We start from the raw sequence: 19,900 nt of genomic DNA on the forward strand, positions 1-19,900 counted from the left end.
ACAGAAGCCAGATTTTTGCTTTCATCGGAGTCCTAAAATGAAGACAACCGAGTTCTCTGCTTCATGCACCTTCGACAAGTAAGATGGCCGAGATGGCAATTTTGAAATAAAGGGAATGTAATAGTGATGTCAAAACTCTAAATATGTCTCCTTTTGCTTACACTGATTTACCAAGAAACTTTATTTAACCATTTTTTAAATAATTGTGGCTCAATTTCGCACAGGACTGATTTGTATTCCATACAAAGCACTCCACAAACTTGGTGCCATTTAAAGGGGAATAAACAGATTTCATAAACTGTATTGCCAAGAAATATAATCAACCAAGCACACATTTCTTTACTTTCTTTGCTAAGTATTGTCAACGTAGGACAGTCTGGGAATATTGAATGAAGCTCTAAAGGTTGCAAAGGCCTCTCTTTTTCTAGTAGCACACAGATAGGATGTGGTAAAAGAAGGGAAATGAACATATCCTTCCAAAACAACAAGGCAAAGAGAACAAAACTGTTAATGTGACAATAAATTTAGTGAAAAACAGGAAATGTAAATGCTGTGGAAAAGGATACAGATGTGTTTCCTTTTTAACATGTTACAGCCGCGTGTGATTTATTACGTATCTAAGTATAACTTAGCTAAAACTGTGTCTAAGTTTTAGCTATAACTTAGCTAAAACAAGCATCTGTGTCTCTTATGACACAGATGCTTGTTATCTTAAGCTTAAGTATTTTTTTCTAAGAACTAAACACCTTATCTGAGCTGAGGATTTCACTGAAAAACTATATTCATTGTGATATTACAAGCAATAGAGGTACATTGAAGTCCTTCTTGGATTCCCTTTCAGTTACAGACTGAATTTTTTTTTAAATATTAGAAAATGTTTTCATCCTTGCTTTCTTTTTGTTCGATTTTTAAATGTAAATCTTAAATAAAATCCATTCATGATGGTAAAAAAAAACAAACAAAACATTCTTTGTGAGATTCTTCCTCACATCAATGAAAGATTTCTGCTGAACATTTGGGTTTGAAAATACAGACAGGAATAGTGTGGTAGTGTAAGGACCTCTGGTGGTTAAATCAAATTATTACACACATTGTCAGGTTGGATTCATTCTACAGCCCAAATGTATTCACTGACCAAGAGCGTTCTTTTTAAAACAAGAGTTATTTAGTAAATACAGGGTCCATTGTTCTGAGTAAAACAAAGGATGTGTTTTTCCTCTATAAAGTAAGAAAAATAGTTTATTTCTTTCTTTATTTTAATTTTTTAATGTCAGCTGTAATAAAACCATGACTCAAAAACTAATGGGTTATTTATTTAATGCAGTACTTAGTTTATGTTGTCATAAACCTATGGATGGATGGATGGATGGATGGATGGATGGATGGATGGATGGATGGATGGATGGATGGATGGATGGATGGATGGATGGATGGATGGATGGATGTCATCATCAAATAGTTTTTATATCAGGTAATTAATGAGATAAAAATATAATTCACTTTTTATTCTAACATTTCTATGTAATTTTTACATTTGCCTACATTTGCTATATTTTGGTCCACCTTATAATTACTCCGATCCATATGGTGGCGCTGTAGTGACACTTACACGAGTTTTTGACCAATCACCGTTGTTACGGGAATTTGAACAAGAAGCGGTTGTTGGATGTCTCGATGGAGAGAAGACTCATTTCACACGTAAGAGGTGCTTTTCCTCTTACTTGAATAAGTAATTCTGCTAGAATTTGTTTAAAAACTGCGTAAGTGTGTTAATAATTTAATCAGCTCTCAAGTGGAACTTCTTTCTTGTTCTGTAGCAACGTTAGGTGGTTTCACGTCGTTTCTGTTCTATTTTGACAACTTTAGATCCTAAACAGGGCTTTAGCTGAACTTATGTGAAACATGAAGCCATTTGAGCCAATGTTTCTTAAAACCTACGGTAAGCTGAGGCGGAAGGTTTCGGCTTGGATTTCTCCTGAAGACCGAAAGAAGGCTTTCGACAGCACCCCGTCATCTGACGACTTATCTGTGTTTGAGGCCGCAAAACCCCGCAAGGCACGGTGCGTTCAAGGCCTCATCCTGGCTCCAACATTCTCACTATTCATATTTGAAAAGTACAACAGACTGAGTCAAATATCATATACAAAATCAAATGTCTGGACTCAACTTGTGTAATTATGAAGTGTTTAACTACCACCTTTCACGGTGGTAATTATTTTAGTCAATATGTATATCTTTGAGTGCATATTATGACTTAATTCTGCAAACCTGCATAATTCATACACTTACAAAAGGTCTGGAAAATTATGGACTTTCATTTAAGTTAATTTGCATTCAGGTTCCATAAAGTGTCACTTTAGTTTGTCTTTTTTTAAGCTAACTCCTTAGCTTGAAGCTTGCAAGATTCACTTAAAAAAATCATAAAGTCAATAGCTCTCAAATGTATTTTTTGTATGAGTTTAATCCAGAATCTCACCTAGAGATTGGGAGCTCACTGATCATCCAGTGAGATTGGACCATAACAGTCTGACAGGAACTTGCAATATTTTTTTTGGTTTGTTTTTGTTTCAACACCTCTGCATTGAACACCCTCTCTTCTCGTGTTTGTAATGTTACAGGGGAAAGTACAAAAGGGATGACGGTCAAAGAGCAGACCGTCTTGCCAAGAAAAAAGCCATGCTGTGCTTGAATGAGAAGAGCTTCAATGAGGAAAACATGAGTGATGAGGAGAACACTCCCCCATCTCCTACTAATCCGGCACCAAGCCAGAAAACACGGTGTGTGAGAAAAATAATCTCAGTTTCATTCTCTTTTCATTGGATATTATTCGCAGTGCCTCTGAAAAGTATTAACACCTGTTAAATTAAACCACATTCTGTCACTTTACAACTGCAAATGTCAATGTGTTTTATTAGGATTTCATTTGATAGAATACAAAGTTGGGCTTGTCTGAGTCAAAACTTTTGCTGGAACCACAGCCGTATGTTGTGATATGTCTGCCAGCTTTGCCCATGCTGTTCTGCAAATTTGCTCTTGCTTGGTCAGATGTTGATCCAGAGCATCTGCAAACATCAATTTTCAAGTGTTACAACTTGAAAATCGGACATTAACTGGAGCGCTTTAACACAAATATTCACTGATCTGAAATATTTCATTGTAGCTCTGACTGTGTGTTTAGGTTTGTTGTCTCACTTCCCCCTCAGTCTCAAGTCTTTTACTGCAACTATCAGGTTTTTTGGGGGGATTTTTTTGGACTTAGCTCTGTCCATCTTCCTGTCAGCTCTGGCCAGCTCGATCATAAAGCTTTCCAGGTCTTAATTTGTCTGAAAATATTACCAAGCCATTTCTTTTTCCTTATTCTTCTAAATGTTTTAGAACTTTGTGTTTCTGTGAACTGTTTTTTTGTGAATTTCCCCTCTGGGGATTAATAAAGTGTATTCTCCCATTCTCTGTCACATAAGATCCCACTAGACCACATTCATGTTTTTCAACCGTTTTTGGTCTAATAATCACAGTATTTGCTGATATAAAGTGTCTTTACCTCCTATTACATAGAGGGAAGAACAGACGTTTATCCAGTAGTAAGCAGGAGGCCGTTCTGTGTCCGTCGGAGACCAGCAGCTATGGGGAGAGCATCACGAAGCCGCCTTTACCCACAAAGCGTAGAAAAACAACCAGGTCTGTGTTTGAGTCATGTAAATATTTTCTGCTAGCATGCTTTTAAGTTGGTTAGAACAATTTCAGCCTTAAAAAATTCCCTTAGCCTTGTGAGGTGTTCTGAATTCTGCTTGCCCTGCTGTCTTTCTGACATGATCTGTACTTTATCAGGTCAAAACAAGTAGGATCTGTACATGGGTTCACAAGACGGAGAGGTCGGGCGGTTTCTACCACCAGTGAGAGTGAGAGCGAAACATCTGTGCCGAAACTGCGAAAAATCCAAGCAAAAGCAAAGATGGACTCCAGGTATGTGGTAAGCTGGTGTCCAGTATTATGAAATGTAAGTTCAACTTTATTTTTTTAAAAATGGGACAATGCCTAATAATGAATACTTGCGTGTAAATATACGAGATTATAACCAGTTTGGCTGATTTCCATAGGCATGTTGATGATAAAGCACATAACAAATATAAATCCAAAACCCACAAAATAACATTACAGAATAAGAATTTCACAAAAGGCACAGAGCAAACACTCTTTGTTTCTCCTCTTCCTTATTCTAGTGTTCGCCTTCCGTCTGCCGGCCGCTTCATAACCCGTCGCAGACGTGCCGCTTCCACCAAACCTCCTGAAGCTGCGGTCAGTTTGCTCAACTCGTCAGATGACTTCACTTCCAGACCATTTGGTTCCAGTGTGAATCAACATGCCTCCAGGAGACATAGGGCCCCTCCAGTGTTCGTCCTGTCGAGTGCAGAGAACTCAGTGAATGCTCCAAGGACCACGGAGCCTTTCAGAGAGATCTCCCTCAACGAGTTGGCAGAGAACAGCCTCGGATGCGTTCCGAGCAAACCCATCTTCTGCTCCACGCCCTCAATGCCCAACTTCAACAAGCGAAGACACCCAAAGTTCCAGAGTCAGGTTGCCTCTCCTCCGTCTGCTCTGGGCAGCTCTATAGGCGTGTCGAACATTTTCCAAGAAGGTCCGGATTCACTGCAACTTCCGGCGTCGCTTTCCTCGCAGAAAGCAGCAAACCTGCATCACAATGAGGAACAGTCTCTCGATTTATTTTCCGAGTCAGGCGGAAGGGTTTGCAGCAACAATGCCGAATGCCACCGCGGAGACGTGGACGGTGGGAAGTCGGACATTGAAAGCAGCAGCGCGTTTGTGTCTGCAGCAGGAAGGTTGGAGTGGCTGATCGAGGCTCTGAAGGACAGATGTCTGAGCCAGCCCTGCGCGGTTCAGCTGCAGAGATTAAACTTCATCCCCATGACTCAGCTCTCCAGTCAGACCTCCTACTCATCCTGCTTGGAGCTATCGAGCCCAGAATCAAAAGTAGCACCTCCGTCCACAAAGTGGAGTCAAACGTTTGGTTTTTGTTCAGAAAAATCGGCTCGTCACAGCTTCTCCATAACGACCAATAAAACCAGTGATTATGGGCCACCAGTTCCTAATCTGGACATTGCAGATTCAGCCAGTGATGACCATGTCGCGAATGTTTTGAAATTGCCTGAACTCTTTAGCGGAGAAGTAAATGGGGAGAACTTGGAGTCTGTGATTTGTGTTGATGACGCTCAAAACAGCTACGAGGGAATAATGGAGACACAATCACCAGCTGCCAGAGTAGCACCAACACGGTTAACCGATGAAGAGGCCAAAACGGCAAAGAGCACAATATGTACAAAGGAATGCGTGGTTCAGATAAAGAAACTTTCACTGTCTCAGCTGCATCTCCAAGGATCGGAGCATGAACACAATCCAGAGGCTAAGGCAGAGTCATCGGACATTTCAGAGCTGAAGGAGGCTTCGCTGACCTCCAAAGCTGTTGTTAAAGTCAAGAAACTCTCCCTTTCAGAGATGACAGACATTTTGCAGCCTAAAGACGGTGCGCTCAAATCTCTGACCAGCTTCTCGGACTCATCCGGCGATGACCAGACCAGTCAGTTCTCCGACAGCGAGTGCAGCGAAGACGCCACCTCCCTGAAAACCGCTTCAAAAAGCGTCTGCTCGAACAAAGAAGTCAAAAAATCCATCAAAGGTTTCCCCAACAGAGAGAAGGGGTCTCGGGCCCCCAAACAGAGGAGCCCGTCATCAGACAGGAACGGGACGGCGAGGAAGGCGTGCGTGAGTGGAATGAGCGTGAGCCGCTGGAAGAACAAGGGCGCTGCTGGAGCGCAGGCGTTCAGGAAGAAGCAGGGCACCAGCACAGCTGTGGACTGCAGCATCAGCGAGCTGATTTCAAAGCACACAAACGTGAGAGTCGCACACACACACACACACACACACACACATCCGAGTCAGAACTGGTGACGGCTACAGTGCAAATATTCACACATGCCTTTTCGCATTTTGTCACGTTCCAGTAACTGAGGTTAATTTCACTGAGATTTTATGCAACAGACCAAACTGAGGTTGAGCTACAAGGAAAAAAAAAAAGTATTCAGTTTTCTACTTCGTAGAGAAATACTTTGAATTTCTAAGTCAGAAATTCTCCGTTTGACTTGGGACTGGGCTGTTCTGTCACTTCAACATGCTTTGAGCAAATCGGTTCTCTTTTCTCTCTTGCTGTGTGTTTTGGGTACTCCTGCTGGAAGTCTGCTGCAGCCACCCGGAGATTTTCTTTCAGGGTTTTCCTGTATTAAGTTTTATCCATCTTCTAATCATTTTTGAGCGATTTGTCTGTCTCTGCTGATGCATCTTCACAGTATAATATATTCCTTTTGTTGTTGTTCTCTACTTGTATTTGTCCTAAGTGATAATCACAAACCAAGCAAGAATTGTGTCTTTACGAAGTGAACACACTTTATTTATAGGAGTTTCTGGCAGCGGCGGTGAATTTCTCCACTCCGCTGAGGACGAATCCGCTCAACCTGCCATCTCTGCTGACTGATTTCACACCCAGCAAACACACCTGGAGCCGCCTCAAAGCTGCACTCTCTGTTCATCGCAAAAGCATGGGTAACAATATCTCACAGTGTTCCTAAGTGGTGCGACGCAAAATATTCCGATGTGATTGCGATTGACCGACCTCCCCCACCTCCCGCTTCTCTTCGTCTCATCAGTGCAACTCACTCCGAGGAGCGTGTCCGGGTCAGTGACCTGCACTCCCCTAAAGATGAGGCTACCAGACGTGAGCCAGGATCTCTTTACCACTCCGCTACGCACTCCACTGCCCAAACGCCTCCAGGCGCAGCTGCTTCACCAGCACTCCCTGGTAAAACATTCACCACACACACCTACTGACATGTTATGGAATAATGTTATAGTTTTTATTTATTTATTTTTTGTTAAGGTTGTGTGTGAAGACGCAGACCTGACCGATGCTGAAAAAGTGTACGCCGAGTGCGGCCAGCAGTGTCCTCTGTCCTGGGAAGAGTGTATTCTCCCTCACCGTATGAAGCGGTGTGTGAAGATCGGTGAAGGAACGTTTGGGGAGGTCTTCTCTACCACCAACGCCGCGGGAGAGACGGTGGCTCTCAAAGTACGTGCGTTATCATCTACCCTCGACATGCTTCGATTAGAGCAAAGAGGTTTCACTTGCAACAAATGTGATCTGCAGGACTTCATTGAAATATTTTTGCAGATTTGCATAATTATTGAGAAAGTAAAACGGAATATAAAAATAGCAAACTCTCCAGTCTTTGTTCCTGGCAATGACTGACAATTGTCTGTCAATTAGTCAGCCTAGTTCACGAATCCATCTATTTTTCCTTTCATAAGTCACAATGTTTTTTTAAATCTGTTCATTCATTGGTCTATATTTTTCTGTCCACCCATAGTCTGAACATTCATCCAAATGACCATTGTCCTGTCATCTGTAATGAAGAACATCAGCTGCTTAAAGCATTATCCCTATTAGCAAACAATCACTGAATATCAATGCCTGAGTGAGAAATCAATGCTTATGTATATAATTTTTTCTTTTTTTTTCTTTGCAAAATTCCGGTTAGTCACAAATGAAACGTCTGTGTACTTGATCAGTAAACTCACTCTTTTGTTTCCAGGTTATTCCACTAGAGGGCAGCGAGAAGGTGAATGGAGAGGACCAGAAGACCTTTGGAGAAATCCTTCCTGAGATTATTATCTCCAAGTGAGTGGTGTTCTGGGTGCATTCCCAGCACAGCCAGACTGTGATGTCTACTTGTAGCCATTTACAATGAAGAGAATTTAAAACCACTTAATAATCGTCCAGCTGAGCTGCAGCAATGACCATGAGCATTGATGAGATTTTTTTTTTTTTTTTCTCCAGGGAGCTGAGCCACCTGAAAGAGAAGCAGCAGAATCAGACTCATGGCTTTATTGGACTCAATGAGTGAGTTTATTTCTTTGTTTCAGTTAAGGTCTCATCTGTGTCGATTTAACTCGATGCGCGTCGTCTCCTCCCAGCCTTCACTGCGTTCAAGGCTGCTACCCACCAGAGTTCCTGAAAGCATGGGACGCGTTTGACCAGCGCAAAGGATCTGAGAATGACCGGCCAGGTTTGTTTAAAGTGATAAAAGATTTCAGATTTTGTCGTTATTGGGCTGACGAACAGTACAGTTTAACTTCAAAGTTCATTTCTCCATTTAAAAGTGCTGAAAAACCATTTGAGGACCAGCGTTTGTTTTATGGAGTCTCATTTTTTTTTTGCACAGATTTCTTTGAGAAAGATCAGTTGTTCATAATCCTTGAGTTTGAGTTTGGAGGCGTCGACTTGGAGAACAGCAATGGAACGGTAAGTCCAACAACCTTTAGCTCTGGGGTGTCCATGTGATGTGAAAGCAAAACGTTGTGAGACAGTTTTCGTCTTGTTTGGTTTGTGTTAATCCAAGCCATTATTGTGTCAAGCTGGCGTCGTTTGTGGTGGCGAAGAGCGTCCTTCATCAGGTCACCGCTGCGTTGGCTGTTGCTGAGCAGGAGCTGCATTTCGAACACAGGTGGAGTAAAAGTGGCTGATTTCAAATTCTTCTAGAACCCGAATCGATGCCCACAGCAGAGATGCAATGAGGTTTTTCCTGGCTGATGCCGGTTTCTATCTTGATTTGCTTATTCATTTTTTTTTTTATTAAAGAAAAAAGCATAAAAATATTACACATCATTGTATAAGGTAACAGTTTTGAATTCAAGAGGAAAAATAGGTAATTACACGATCATTCCGGTTTATGAATCAAAGCATGGGTCAGGACTTTAAGGTGTTTTAATTAATTAGTTACATTGATTTTAGTATATAGTGTTTTAAATGTGATCCTTTTTATTCTCTTAATGTATGCAAAGGTTCAGTCAGAACCTTTCTGGTACTCCCGTAAATCTGACACAACAGCCACTTGTCTTGGCCCACTGGGGGTCACTTTTTGCTTCACAAAACGATCAGATGGGCTGCTGGGGGAAAAAAAACTATTGTTGTGAAAACAGGAGACACAGTCAACATTTCTAAAGTGTTTTAAAAGAAATTAAATGAATGATCAGGGGTTCCTGAAGGACATGAAAGCTGAATGGGTATCTTAGCATCAATTTGATGACTAACAGATAAACTATCTTTGTTGCTCAGCTCATACATGAATAATTTAGCAGCAAAAAGGGGTTTTTGAACTCAAAATGTGGCTTTATTTGTGAGAAACTGTGATTAGAGGCCCTGCAATTAATTTCACTAAAAAAATATTTAGTTCACCATTACTTTGTCTACAATCAAAGGAAGTTCCTACATATGTTGCATTTAATGAAGGGGGATTCTGACCCTATTTGGATCTCTAAATGACTAATTGGTGCACCTCTAGCCTTTAGCTGCGCCATACTGTTAAAATGCTGATATCCAGTAACCCTAACATACCGAGCACTTTCACTGTGTAATACAGGGACCTCCATTGGGGGAATGTGCTAGTGAAAGCCACCAGAGAGAAGACGGGGACATTCCTCCTCGACGGAGAAGCTCGCAGCATGGAAACCAAAGGCGTCCTGGTCCGCATCATCGACTATTCCCTCTCCAGGCTAGAAATTGGTCAGTTGCTGTTCTGTCATGTAGTGCTGCTGCGTGGTTTGGCTTGAAACCATCCAACAGTAGAACACGTTGTTCCCTCCAGATGACCTGACCGTTTCCTGTGACATCTCAAACGACGAGGAGCTTTTCATGGGCCAGGGAGACTACCAGTTTGAAATCTACAGACTGATGAGACAGGAAAACGGGTCAGTGGTACTCTAGTAGCTCACGTTGTGTAACTGTTCTGCTCAGCAGAGATGTTTGTCTGGGTGTTGCTGCCGTCTTTTTCATGTATCATGTTAGAGGTTAGTGCATGATGAATGAGTCTTCAGGGCTTCAGTCATAGGAGTAGCGGAATAACGATGCATATTGAGGTTATCATAATACATTTATCTCTTAAAAGCTTTTTACTGTCCCACAGGTTGTAGATTTAAACTCTGAAGATATTAATGATAAAGTAATTCCTCCATTTGACCATAATGACTGGATAAATCAAAATGATTCATTCAAGCATATTTACATCAGTCAGAAGGATACTGGATGCTTTTCTGCAACTCACCTGGAGACATTTATCCAATTATTTGGGTAGTGTGTGTTTGTTTGGGCCTGTCTAGTTCTGAGCCTGTGAATTGGAGAAAATCCACAGTCAATTAATTGTTGCTTTAAATTTAAAATAAGTCTTTTTCTAACGATGGAACCGTGAGATGGTTCCTGGGTGCACAACAGGCCCAGAAAACTCGACTTACCCCCCCCCCCAGTGTTTAGCCGTGGTAATGATTTCTTGTTTCTGTTTCATCTCCAAAGAAACAAGTGGAGCAGCTACCACCCTCGCACCAACGTGTTGTGGCTCCACTACCTGTGCTCCAAGCTGCTTTCAATGAAGTACAAGAGTTCAGGGGGGAGGGGCGGCAAGAACGCGCGAGAGGAACTCGCTCGTTTCTATGACGACGTCCTCCAGTACAGCTCCGCCACAGACGCTCTGCAGAACTGCCCGATGTTTTGGTAGCGTTATAGGCACAGACGACATAACTGTATGGAGATTCACACAAAGAAAACCGTGTGAATCTGTAATAAGCACGTGTAGCACATTATAATAATTTGTAAGTGAGCAGGACTGCACGTCTCTTTATTTCCTGTTTAAAGTTGTTGGTCATTAATGTTGAGCTTTTAGGACTTTTTATAGTCGTTCCTCTCCGTTGTTGTTGACCTTTACATTAATTGCATGCAGCATGCTGATTCTGCACGATTCACTTTTGTGATTATTTCGTAATCTTGAAATGTTACTGCTTTGAATTGTACTGCAAGTAAACAAACTGCAACCAGAGTCTGTTTTGGTATTTGAATGGGGTGGGTTACTTAGATTTTTATTACAAATTAATTGTATTTTCTTTATTTTATCCCATGATGTGGAGTTAGATCTACTCATAAATCTCTACTTGGAGATGGAACTCGATATAAATTGATGTAGGCTTATATGTACACTGCCTAGCCAACAAAAAAAACAAACATTTCTTTGGATAGCCTTTAACTTTTACTAAACATCACCCTCGTTGTGGCATTAATTTCATTAAGCTCCTGCAATTTAACAAGATTTATTTCCTTCGTGTTGCATTAAATGTTCACCACTTTTATTAATAGTTCCACCATTGAACAAAGGCGTCCCAGAACGTCACAAAGATTATTTTGTGTCTCTTCTTACTATGATGCGCCCATCACTTCAGATCAAGCTCTCCAGAGTCCTGCTAATGACCTGATTGACTCCGGTATAGTGGAACAGAGCCACATCAAAAACCCGCAGGACACCAGCCCTCGAGGCCTGGATTTGAGGATCTCTAGAGGCTAAACTTTACGCCGCCTCGCAAAATGTAGCCTTTTTCTCCGTTCAACCTCACAAATAAATATTTTTTACTCAAGTACTGGAAATCTCTCATTATTCTGTCTTTTTTTTTTTTTTTTTTTTTTTTTTTTTGCCAGCACAGCGAGTAAAACAACAAAACTCGATATTGTCATCTTTAAAATTTATTAATTTGTATATAATTTCCCTTTGGGGTCAGTAAAGTATATTTGAATTTGTATTTCCAGCTATAAAACGTGCATCTCTCTCTGTTCCCTCCATTGTTTACGTGGCGATGCTCTGTGGTTTTACACGAGACGTCACTCCGAAACTTCTTGCGGGGAGTAAAATGATAAATGACTACATTTGTCATTTTATGTTTCCTAAGTAAAATGACAAACAGTAGCACCCACTGATTTGGATAAATAACTAATCTGATTTCAGGATTAGAAATAGTAACATGTTAATTCATATTTACTGAACAGAAGTCAGATGAGTTACTAAGTAGCGCATTACTGACTTCGTCACTGTTTATGTATATATCTGCAACGGCATGTACATAGCTAATTTGTACAATATGTTAAACCAGGTCAGTTGCGACTTTGTGCTTTAAGGCTTGATTAATTTCCTGTTGCTTGGCAACACCCGCTCTTTTTGAGCGTTTCGTTTGGTCCGTCTTTATTTGGACGTTTTTATGGGCTTCAGCAAAAAGTCTCCTCCACATCTCCTCAGGCTCTGAACTGGTGATTATTTTCACACATTTAATGGAGTAGCTCAGATGATTCATATATGAATCATTGGATAATTACTTGGTGACGGAAAGTAATCAAGAACCAAGTCACTAACACTCAGACTATTTTTGGAGGGAAGGCAGGGTAATGGAGACGTTCTGTTCCAGGTCTCAAGTCAACACAGGGAAACCATTCGAAATGGCATTTAATTATAAAAATACGGGTCTTTTAACATGATGATTAGCAAAACTTGACTCCACAGAAAAAGAAATGCATTTTGCTTTTTTTATGTGTGAGACTAAACTGTAGGGGGGAAATTTGATACTCCACCAAATTTTCAAGTTTGCTCCAACTTACAAAGAATAGAGAGATTTGTAAATTTTATCATGGTTGAATCTGAACAGTGAAAGAGGAGATCTAAAAATAAAAAAAAAAATCCACAAAATCACATTGTAGGATGTTTAAAAACTTAATTTAGTGCATAAAATTATTGACGACCTACCAACTAGCAGGAATTGTTGGTTTCTCTTTAAGAAGCTCACCTAGCCTCCACTTATTCATTGGCTGCATCAACTGCACTCGTTTGAGCTTATTGGCATGGGTATTTTTAAAAAAAATATCGATAAACTTTACCACCTTGAAATGGACGATAAAATGGTCTGACCCATGGACTAAGAGGAGGTCAAGACTAAGCACACCAGGGACCAAAGAGTGGACCTGCACAGGGCTAGAAGGGGCTACAGAACAACAGGGAAACAGCTTAAAATGCTACAATTATTAGAAACGGCCTGTACTGGTATAGAGTTTTATCTAACAATACACTTTACAATACATTCACATGCTAAATTGTAGCCAAAACTGCAGTCTGGCAGTTTGACAGAATCATCTGTAACGTTAAAGATGAAAATAGTTTTAAATTATTTTATATTCATCTCTTAATATGTTTTGAATAAAAATCTATCATCTTGACAAGGATGTGTTCACTTTTCCCGAATCCACTGTAAATAGACGAAAGCTTAAATTAGCTTGAGCTAATTGGCAGATTCCATAAAATCCCCTCATCTTCACCGCAGGAGATTTTACCCAACTCGTTTAATCTCAGCATGTGGACAGAAACCTTGAAACTGAAAACTAGTAATAATTTATTCAGCTTAGTAAAAAGTCACATGGTTTTTCCCCCCCACTTATTTCTCTATGTTTTTCTAATAAACTATGGACAGATATGATCTATGGTGTTGATTCTAAAAATGGTGATACAATCTTTCAAAATATCCCATGTAAATCATAAAGTGTGTTTCCTAGGATCCACCATGATTACCTCCAACAGTTTGATAATGTTTTTTTTTTTTTTCTGCGAACTCATAAAAACAGTGGCAAATATACAAGAAAGAGGCACTTACAAAAACAAAATATGTTTATTCAGTTTTCATTAAGGAGTATCATACATTTTTGCATCGAAACAAACATGATATCGTGGGTCTCGTGTGTCCGTCTTTACGTTGGCTCTGGACTGAATATGTTAACCGCTTCCACACTTGTTGAAAGACTTGGTTAGGGGGAAAAAAAAAAAAAAAGCTCACTTGCCTGAAGTAACTCTGTGATGGGTCAAGAAAAACAGCTGCGTTAAAAAAAAAGGAAGACTGCCTTTAAAAAACAAAACTGATTATAGAAAGTTTTATCTGGCAGGCTTATGTTCTGAGAAGAGGTCAGGCATGTGTTGAGAAGCACTTTTTGGTTGAGCTTTGAGGCAATGTCTGAGATGGCCTTGCTGGTGATGAGCCCATAAATATGTCTGTCGGTGACTGTGTGAACTGCTGTGCTTTAAAGGTTTTGTCTGTTTGCGCGTGTGTGTGTGTGTGTGTGTGTGTGTGTGTGTGTGTGTGTGTGTGTGTGTTATTATCAGTCTTTCTCTGTAAAAGAAGCAATGAACCTTGTATGAGATGTTTTTGCAGCTTCTGTGTGTGTGTGTGTGTGTGTGTGTGTGTGTGTGTGTGTGTGTGTGTGTGTGTGTGTGTGTGTGTGTGTGTGTGTGTTTGTGCTTAGAAGGAGAAGTATTTGGTGAACCACTCCTGTTTCAGCCCTTCTGTCCCCCTCTGCTCCAGGTAGGGGCCCCTAAAAACACACACACACACATGAGAAAAAAACACATATATTATCTTTTTAAGAATAAAAACAAATGTACTCATGAAGTACCTTGCGTAAGAAATCTTACCCTCTGAACATTTCTTACGCTACAACCACAAACCGCAATGTTTTTAAATGGATTTTATGTGATTATCCCACATTTTGTTATGCATTATTATAAAGTAGAAGGAAAAACGTTGGTGGTTTTCAAAGTATTTACTCATAAAATGGGAAAAGTTTGGTGCTCATCTGTGGTGAGCAGCTTTTACGCTTTTATTCCCAAATGATTCATTTCTTAAAGGAGTCATTGAATTAGCGAACAAAATCTGCCTAATCCAACTGATCTGAGAAGACCACGAAGATTTAGACACGACTAGCAAAACAAACAGGCTGAGAAAATGCTGAAAAAATCTTTGGATACTCTGTATGAGCCGCAGATGAAAAAATAAAAAAACAGAAAAAATCTTTTTAGCAGCACTGCTTTTATGAATACTGATACAGTTTTACGTAGCTAATGTCAAAGTTATGCTACACTCTTTACTCTCACCTGACTGGTTGTGTGACATTAAGAGATGCAGTGAGAGGCTCTAGTTGCTGAGTGACAGAGCAGGTAATTATGCTGAACTGTATAGAAAACCTAAGCCTATTAATAGTAGAAATATTTTTATTGAGGCGTTTAGATGAATCGATTTCTATTGTTCACTTAGTGGAGCTGTCAATTTAACACAGCTCAGTCAGAAAGGAGACGTTTCTACATCTGAAGCCCTGAGGTTAAGCAAGGAAACAGGAGCACCACCTCAGGGAACCAACCGGGAAGAACAGGGACAGAACCTCTCAGAAGCTCTCTTATCATCTCGTCCTACTGCGTAGATTAATACGGAGTCGAGAGGACAAATAGGGGGAAATAAGCCATATTTCTCAAAGGTGTCAAAGTTTCAAATACGAAGTTCAGCAGCGTATTCTCTGGCTTTTATTGGCCACTTTGAGTTCATGAGTACTGAGCTGAAGCGTCATGGAAAAGCTTCTTAAAGACTTGCAGATCTGTGATCCTGTTTTTACACTCTGACATTTCCCCAAGAGTCTGATCTGCCAGTAAGATGGGAAATCACAAATGCCTGCAGCTCAGAGTGAAGACTGCACCGGGTGACGAACGCAGTCGCTTGAGGTGACTAAAAGGTAGTTAATCAGAATTCCAAAGAGTTCCTGTTTAGATCTTTTTTCTTTCTTTCTTTTCTTTTTTTTTTTTTTTGTCTGTCTTTGATTACGGAGACACATTGAGGTTACGTTTCGTCTCAAAAGTGAAAGCTCAAATATCGGGAAAATTCATACCTGATTGACTGGGCCTGCATGTACGAGTGTGGCTCCTGGCAGGAGGGGGACACGTATCGGATGCCCGTCTGAGGTGAGGGGCAGACGGGCAGAGGAGCGGTTGGCGCCGGGGTGGGAGGGATGCAGGACGTCCGGGACCTGGGGGAGCGAGGGAGGGACGGGGAGGAATGTTGGCTCAGGGAGAGGGAGGTGTGCTTGTGTGGGAGAGAGGAGGTGGAGTAGTGGGGAGAGACGTGGGGATGGGAGCTGGACTGGTGTGGAAGCGTCGAGGAGTGTGGGTGCACGGAGGAGGAAGACGATGAAGAAGAATGGGAAAGGAAGATGCTCCTGTCGTGGGCAGCGGTGCTGGGGGTGCTGGTGACGCGCGGAGGAGACTCCCCGTCCTTTCTCTGCCAGAGAAAGAAAATCACAATCAGATTTATTGCGTCCTCTTGTCGATTGTCAGAGCTTTGAGTGGTTGGTGCCTAGAAAAACCACCAATGCCACGAAACAAAGAGCTGGCTTTGATCTGTGTCTTTACTCAGTTCATACTCTTTCAGTTATTTGACACTTTGTCACATCCAACCACAGGTCTCAGTGTTCCTGGGAGGCTTTATGTGATACAGCAACACAAACTAATTCATAGCTGTGAAGTTGAAGGAAAATTATATTAGACTTTTTTTTTTTGCTAAACAGTTCAAGTTCTGTCAGACTGTGAACACAGTGTGTGACCAACACTTAAAGTCTCAACTTGGTTTAGATCTGGACTTTGACTAGGCCATTATAAAGTACACTTTGAATTAACCCTTTCATGCATCAATTATGATCCTTTGTGTGAGGATTTTTTTTTCATATTTTTTTATTTTCTTAAGGGATTAAAAAAAAGGTAGGAAAAAAATGTTGTAAGAAAATGTTTTTTTATTTTATTTTATTTTTTGTAGTTGATCAATTCTAATTTTCTCCAAATACAAAGTTGTTTTTTGAAATATACACCAGTAGTATTGTTCTGTAGGGGTTATCTAATGTCACAATATATATTTTTTTACCTGCCAGAGTCGTCTACAGTAGAAGGAGGGACCGGGTCGGTTGGCATGCTTTTTTGTCTGTCGACCATATTGGATTTAACAAAAATAATTTCTTGCATTTGCAGCTGATGGCCAGCAGTTGATAGTGTATTTTATGATGCATTAGTGTCCACTTCAGTGGCCTATGTGCATTTATAACATAAAAATCCACAAGAAGTGCAAGAAAATGGCTTTTAGACAGCTGTCCACTGTAGTGACCAAAATGCATGAAAGGGTTAAAAGACTCAACTGTAGCTCTGTATGTATGTCAAGAATCACCCTGCTGGATTGCAGTTTAAAGATTTTTGTCCTTAAGCCATGATGCTGCCGCTACCATGGAAGGTGTGTTTAGGGCTAGTTTTCTGCCACTCAGCATGTTGGCGAAAACGTTCAGTTTTGGTCTCATCTGACCGGAGCTGTGTCTCATACTCTGCTTAAGACAAAATGCTAGCAGATCTTTTTATAGATTCATTTCAACAGTGACTTTCTGTTTGCCATTCTTCCATAAATGTCAGATTTTTCAAGTCCACAACAGATAATTGTGCATGTCTACCTATCAAATTAGCCCTCTCCTCTCCCTGCCTTTCAGATTAGACGCCTGGCCGTATCTTGGTAGGTTTGCAGCCGAGCCACACTCTTTAAATTTTCAGCTGATGGGCTGAACAGAGCTCTGTGAGAAGATGTTTGAATCTTGGGATATTGATTTATAAGCTCACTCTGCTTTCAACTTCTGCACAACTTTCTCTCCGACCCTCCTGCTGTGTTCGTTGGTCTTCATGACGCTGTTTGTTCTCTAGAAAACCTATGTGGCCTTCACAGAACGGTTGGGTTAATACTGATATTAAATTACACACAGCAACACTCTTTTTATTAATCAGGGGACTTCTGAAGACATCTCTTTGTATTTCAGTTTATTTAGGAGTATCAGAGTGAATGCAAATAAATGTCAAGCTTTTTTGTGCAAATAAAACATAAAATGTGGAAATTTCAAAATGATTTCTTTATGTTGGCATATCACATAAATCCCACTGGAATACATTACGCTTTGTGGTTATATCAAAAACAACTAGAAGGAAGCTCAAGCAGTCTCTACTTTTTCAAAGCTGTTTAGTATCTCCATATAAGGTTTCTCACTGACAAACAGCCACACACCATAGAGAAAAGCTCATGCATACATCCAAGTTTTTATTGTTTTTAAGCGATGTGAATAAAATGAGCCTAATGGAGTCCTCAGACTGCAGCACCAAGCCTGCGCGACAGAGAAGTGAGCTGTCAAGTCGACGATCTCTAGCATCAAAAACACAATCTGGCCTCAGCTCAGAAAACCCTTCAGTGTGGAGGGGAGGCTGTTTTTGATGACTTTGTGGACATGCGTCAAACTGCCAAACTCACCCTCATGGTTGGCGTGACGCTGCCGGGGCGGGACTTGCTGTCACGGAGCCTGAGGGTGCTGTTGTCCCCGGCGACGGGAGGGTGGAGCTGCAGCTGATGCCTCTCTTCCTGTGGGGAAGGAGGACGAGGAAGGACTTTGAATGGCCTGGTTGTTCTTGTATTTGCGCTCTGTGCGCAACTCGGCTAATCTGCCTTATGCTGCACAGATGGCCCACACAGCACCGTGTCAGAGGACACTTTATTAAAACGCCGCCTCTTCCTCTACAAATGACCACACACACGATTAATGAGAATTACTCTGAGAAGGCTTTAAAGAGGGGGCATTTTTGTAAAATCGACTGTATGTTATAAAGTTATTCCCTCATCAAAAACAATCATCCATGGCAACCATTCAAAGATGCCTAAATGCTTGGTCTCACAAAGCGCCGCTTATTTACCCAAAGCTGCTCCTTGGAGCTGGAACTGATGGAGAAATCATCCAAACATCGGAAGTGATGATTCGTACATTACGTCTGATTAAAAAAAATTCAACTCAAAACATAAAAAAAAAAAAATTCCATGGAATGTAACTCTAAAGTATTTGCAGATAAAAATGACTATTTGCAGATTTTTTGTTTGTTTGTTTTTTTGTTGAGCTATTGGAAAGAAAATGCAGCTTGGAAAGATAAAACACATAGATGAAATAAATGCTACCTGACACGCTATTGGTTGGCGTTTCCAAAGCAGCTGATCCACCTCCGGCGATGTGGCAACCACAATTACCCGACAACTCTCTTTATTGAAAGAAAACTTTATTTCAATTGGCTTTGGGTTTAACGAAATCACAAAATGAAACAAAATAAAATAAAAATGGAAGAAACTGAACCAGATGGTCACTAGTGAGCGATTTAAGTGCGACCCAGTAATGTGTGCCATGCAATGCTGATAAAACGCATCGTGTTATTTTACTGCGCGTCATTGATTTTATTAGAAAGTTGGGATCTGCCATTCATAAACGACTCATCAGGCCATCTCTAATCCAACATGGTTTGTTTAACTTAAGGATAGGACATATTTAACAATCACAACAGTTCTTAGAAATAGACTACATAGTGAACATAGTGTACATAGTACATAGTGAATCAGAGGTTTGTGGATATAATTTTTCAGGCTGGGTCAAACCAAACACTCCAAAAAGCCAGCGATGCCTGTCTACGGCTTTAAAGAACATCTGACCTAATTTAACAAATGAAAACAGGCCTGCAGTCTGCAGGACTCCATTCGTGGCTCATTTATAGCACCGTTCATAGTGTCAAGGTCACATTTCAAGCATGCAAGAAACTCATTAGATTATTGTTTTTTTCTTTTCTTTTCTTTTTTTTTTTTACTGTTATTGCTCCCAAAGTCAAGCTCATCCTCTTCCTTCCTGACACGCCATAAAGACTCTGGTGTCTCATGTTCAGTGATTTCAATCTGTCATTCCCAACTTCAACAGATAGTGTTCCTTTTTTTTTAGCATCTTGTCAGTTCTGTAAGTTTGGATAATAACTGGATTTTAGACTAAAACTCAGATCCATTTAATGATTTTCTACATCATGATTTGCTTAATTTGCTTGTTTTATAGAGTTTTATTGCATTAAAAAAAATCTAGGTTAAACTATGACCTACCTTGTCTTGTAAGGGAGCAACGACGGTTGTGTTCACGTGTGTATTCTCACCACTAAGCGTTTAATGAGCTGATCTCTCTCCATGAGCCGCTCCTGGAGTCTCCCCAGAGACATGTCGTCATATCGAGGCTCCCTCCTCCTGCAGCGTTCCTCTCGCTCCCGCAGTCTGCAGGTAAATCAGACAAAGCACACAA

The 19,900-nt window shown here is 40.7% G+C and overlaps 2 protein-coding genes across 4 annotated transcripts in view; one reads left to right on the forward strand and one right to left on the reverse strand.

The window, feature by feature from the left end:
- Nucleotides 1-1,606: 1,606 nt before the first annotated feature.
- On the forward strand, nt 1,607-10,715 carry haspin (histone H3 associated protein kinase). 3 transcript variants are annotated; one of them, XM_088004479.1, is made up of 17 exons: nt 1,607-1,705; nt 1,867-2,060; nt 2,619-2,777; nt 3,556-3,678; nt 3,829-3,963; nt 4,221-5,907; nt 6,468-6,612; nt 6,717-6,868; nt 6,947-7,135; nt 7,659-7,744; nt 7,904-7,966; nt 8,041-8,132; nt 8,289-8,368; nt 8,482-8,570; nt 9,486-9,628; nt 9,711-9,813; nt 10,412-10,715. In XM_088004479.1, the coding sequence occupies exons 2-17, from the start codon at nt 1,903-1,905 to the stop codon at nt 10,611-10,613; spliced, it is 3,606 nt and encodes a 1,201-aa protein (XP_087860605.1). In that variant the 5' UTR covers nt 1,607-1,705; nt 1,867-1,902; the 3' UTR covers nt 10,614-10,715. The 3 variants fall into 3 exon arrangements, with proteins under 3 accessions (XP_087860605.1, XP_087860608.1, XP_087860600.1); XM_088004482.1 differs by having other exon boundaries at nt 1,607-1,698; XM_088004474.1 differs by having other exon boundaries at nt 1,620-1,760.
- A 2,853-nt stretch (nt 10,716-13,568) lies between these two features.
- The window catches only part of fam184b (family with sequence similarity 184 member B), a 33,987-nt gene continuing 27,655 nt past the window's right edge, over nt 13,569-19,900 (reverse strand). The window contains exons 15-18 of the mRNA XM_014990436.2: nt 19,758-19,872; nt 18,061-18,168; nt 15,626-16,014; nt 13,569-14,284 (exon numbers count right to left, since the gene is read on the reverse strand). Coding sequence (XP_014845922.2) covers nt 14,212-14,284; nt 15,626-16,014; nt 18,061-18,168; nt 19,758-19,872 — 685 coding nt within the window. The 3' untranslated portion in view covers nt 13,569-14,211. The remainder of the gene's footprint in view (nt 14,285-15,625; nt 16,015-18,060; nt 18,169-19,757; nt 19,873-19,900) is intronic.

Source organism: Poecilia mexicana, unplaced genomic scaffold (assembly GCF_051168715.1).
Source record: "Poecilia mexicana isolate PSO_F unplaced genomic scaffold, ASM5116871v1 scaffold_1, whole genome shotgun sequence".
NCBI classification, from domain to species: domain Eukaryota; kingdom Metazoa; phylum Chordata; class Actinopteri; order Cyprinodontiformes; family Poeciliidae; genus Poecilia; species Poecilia mexicana.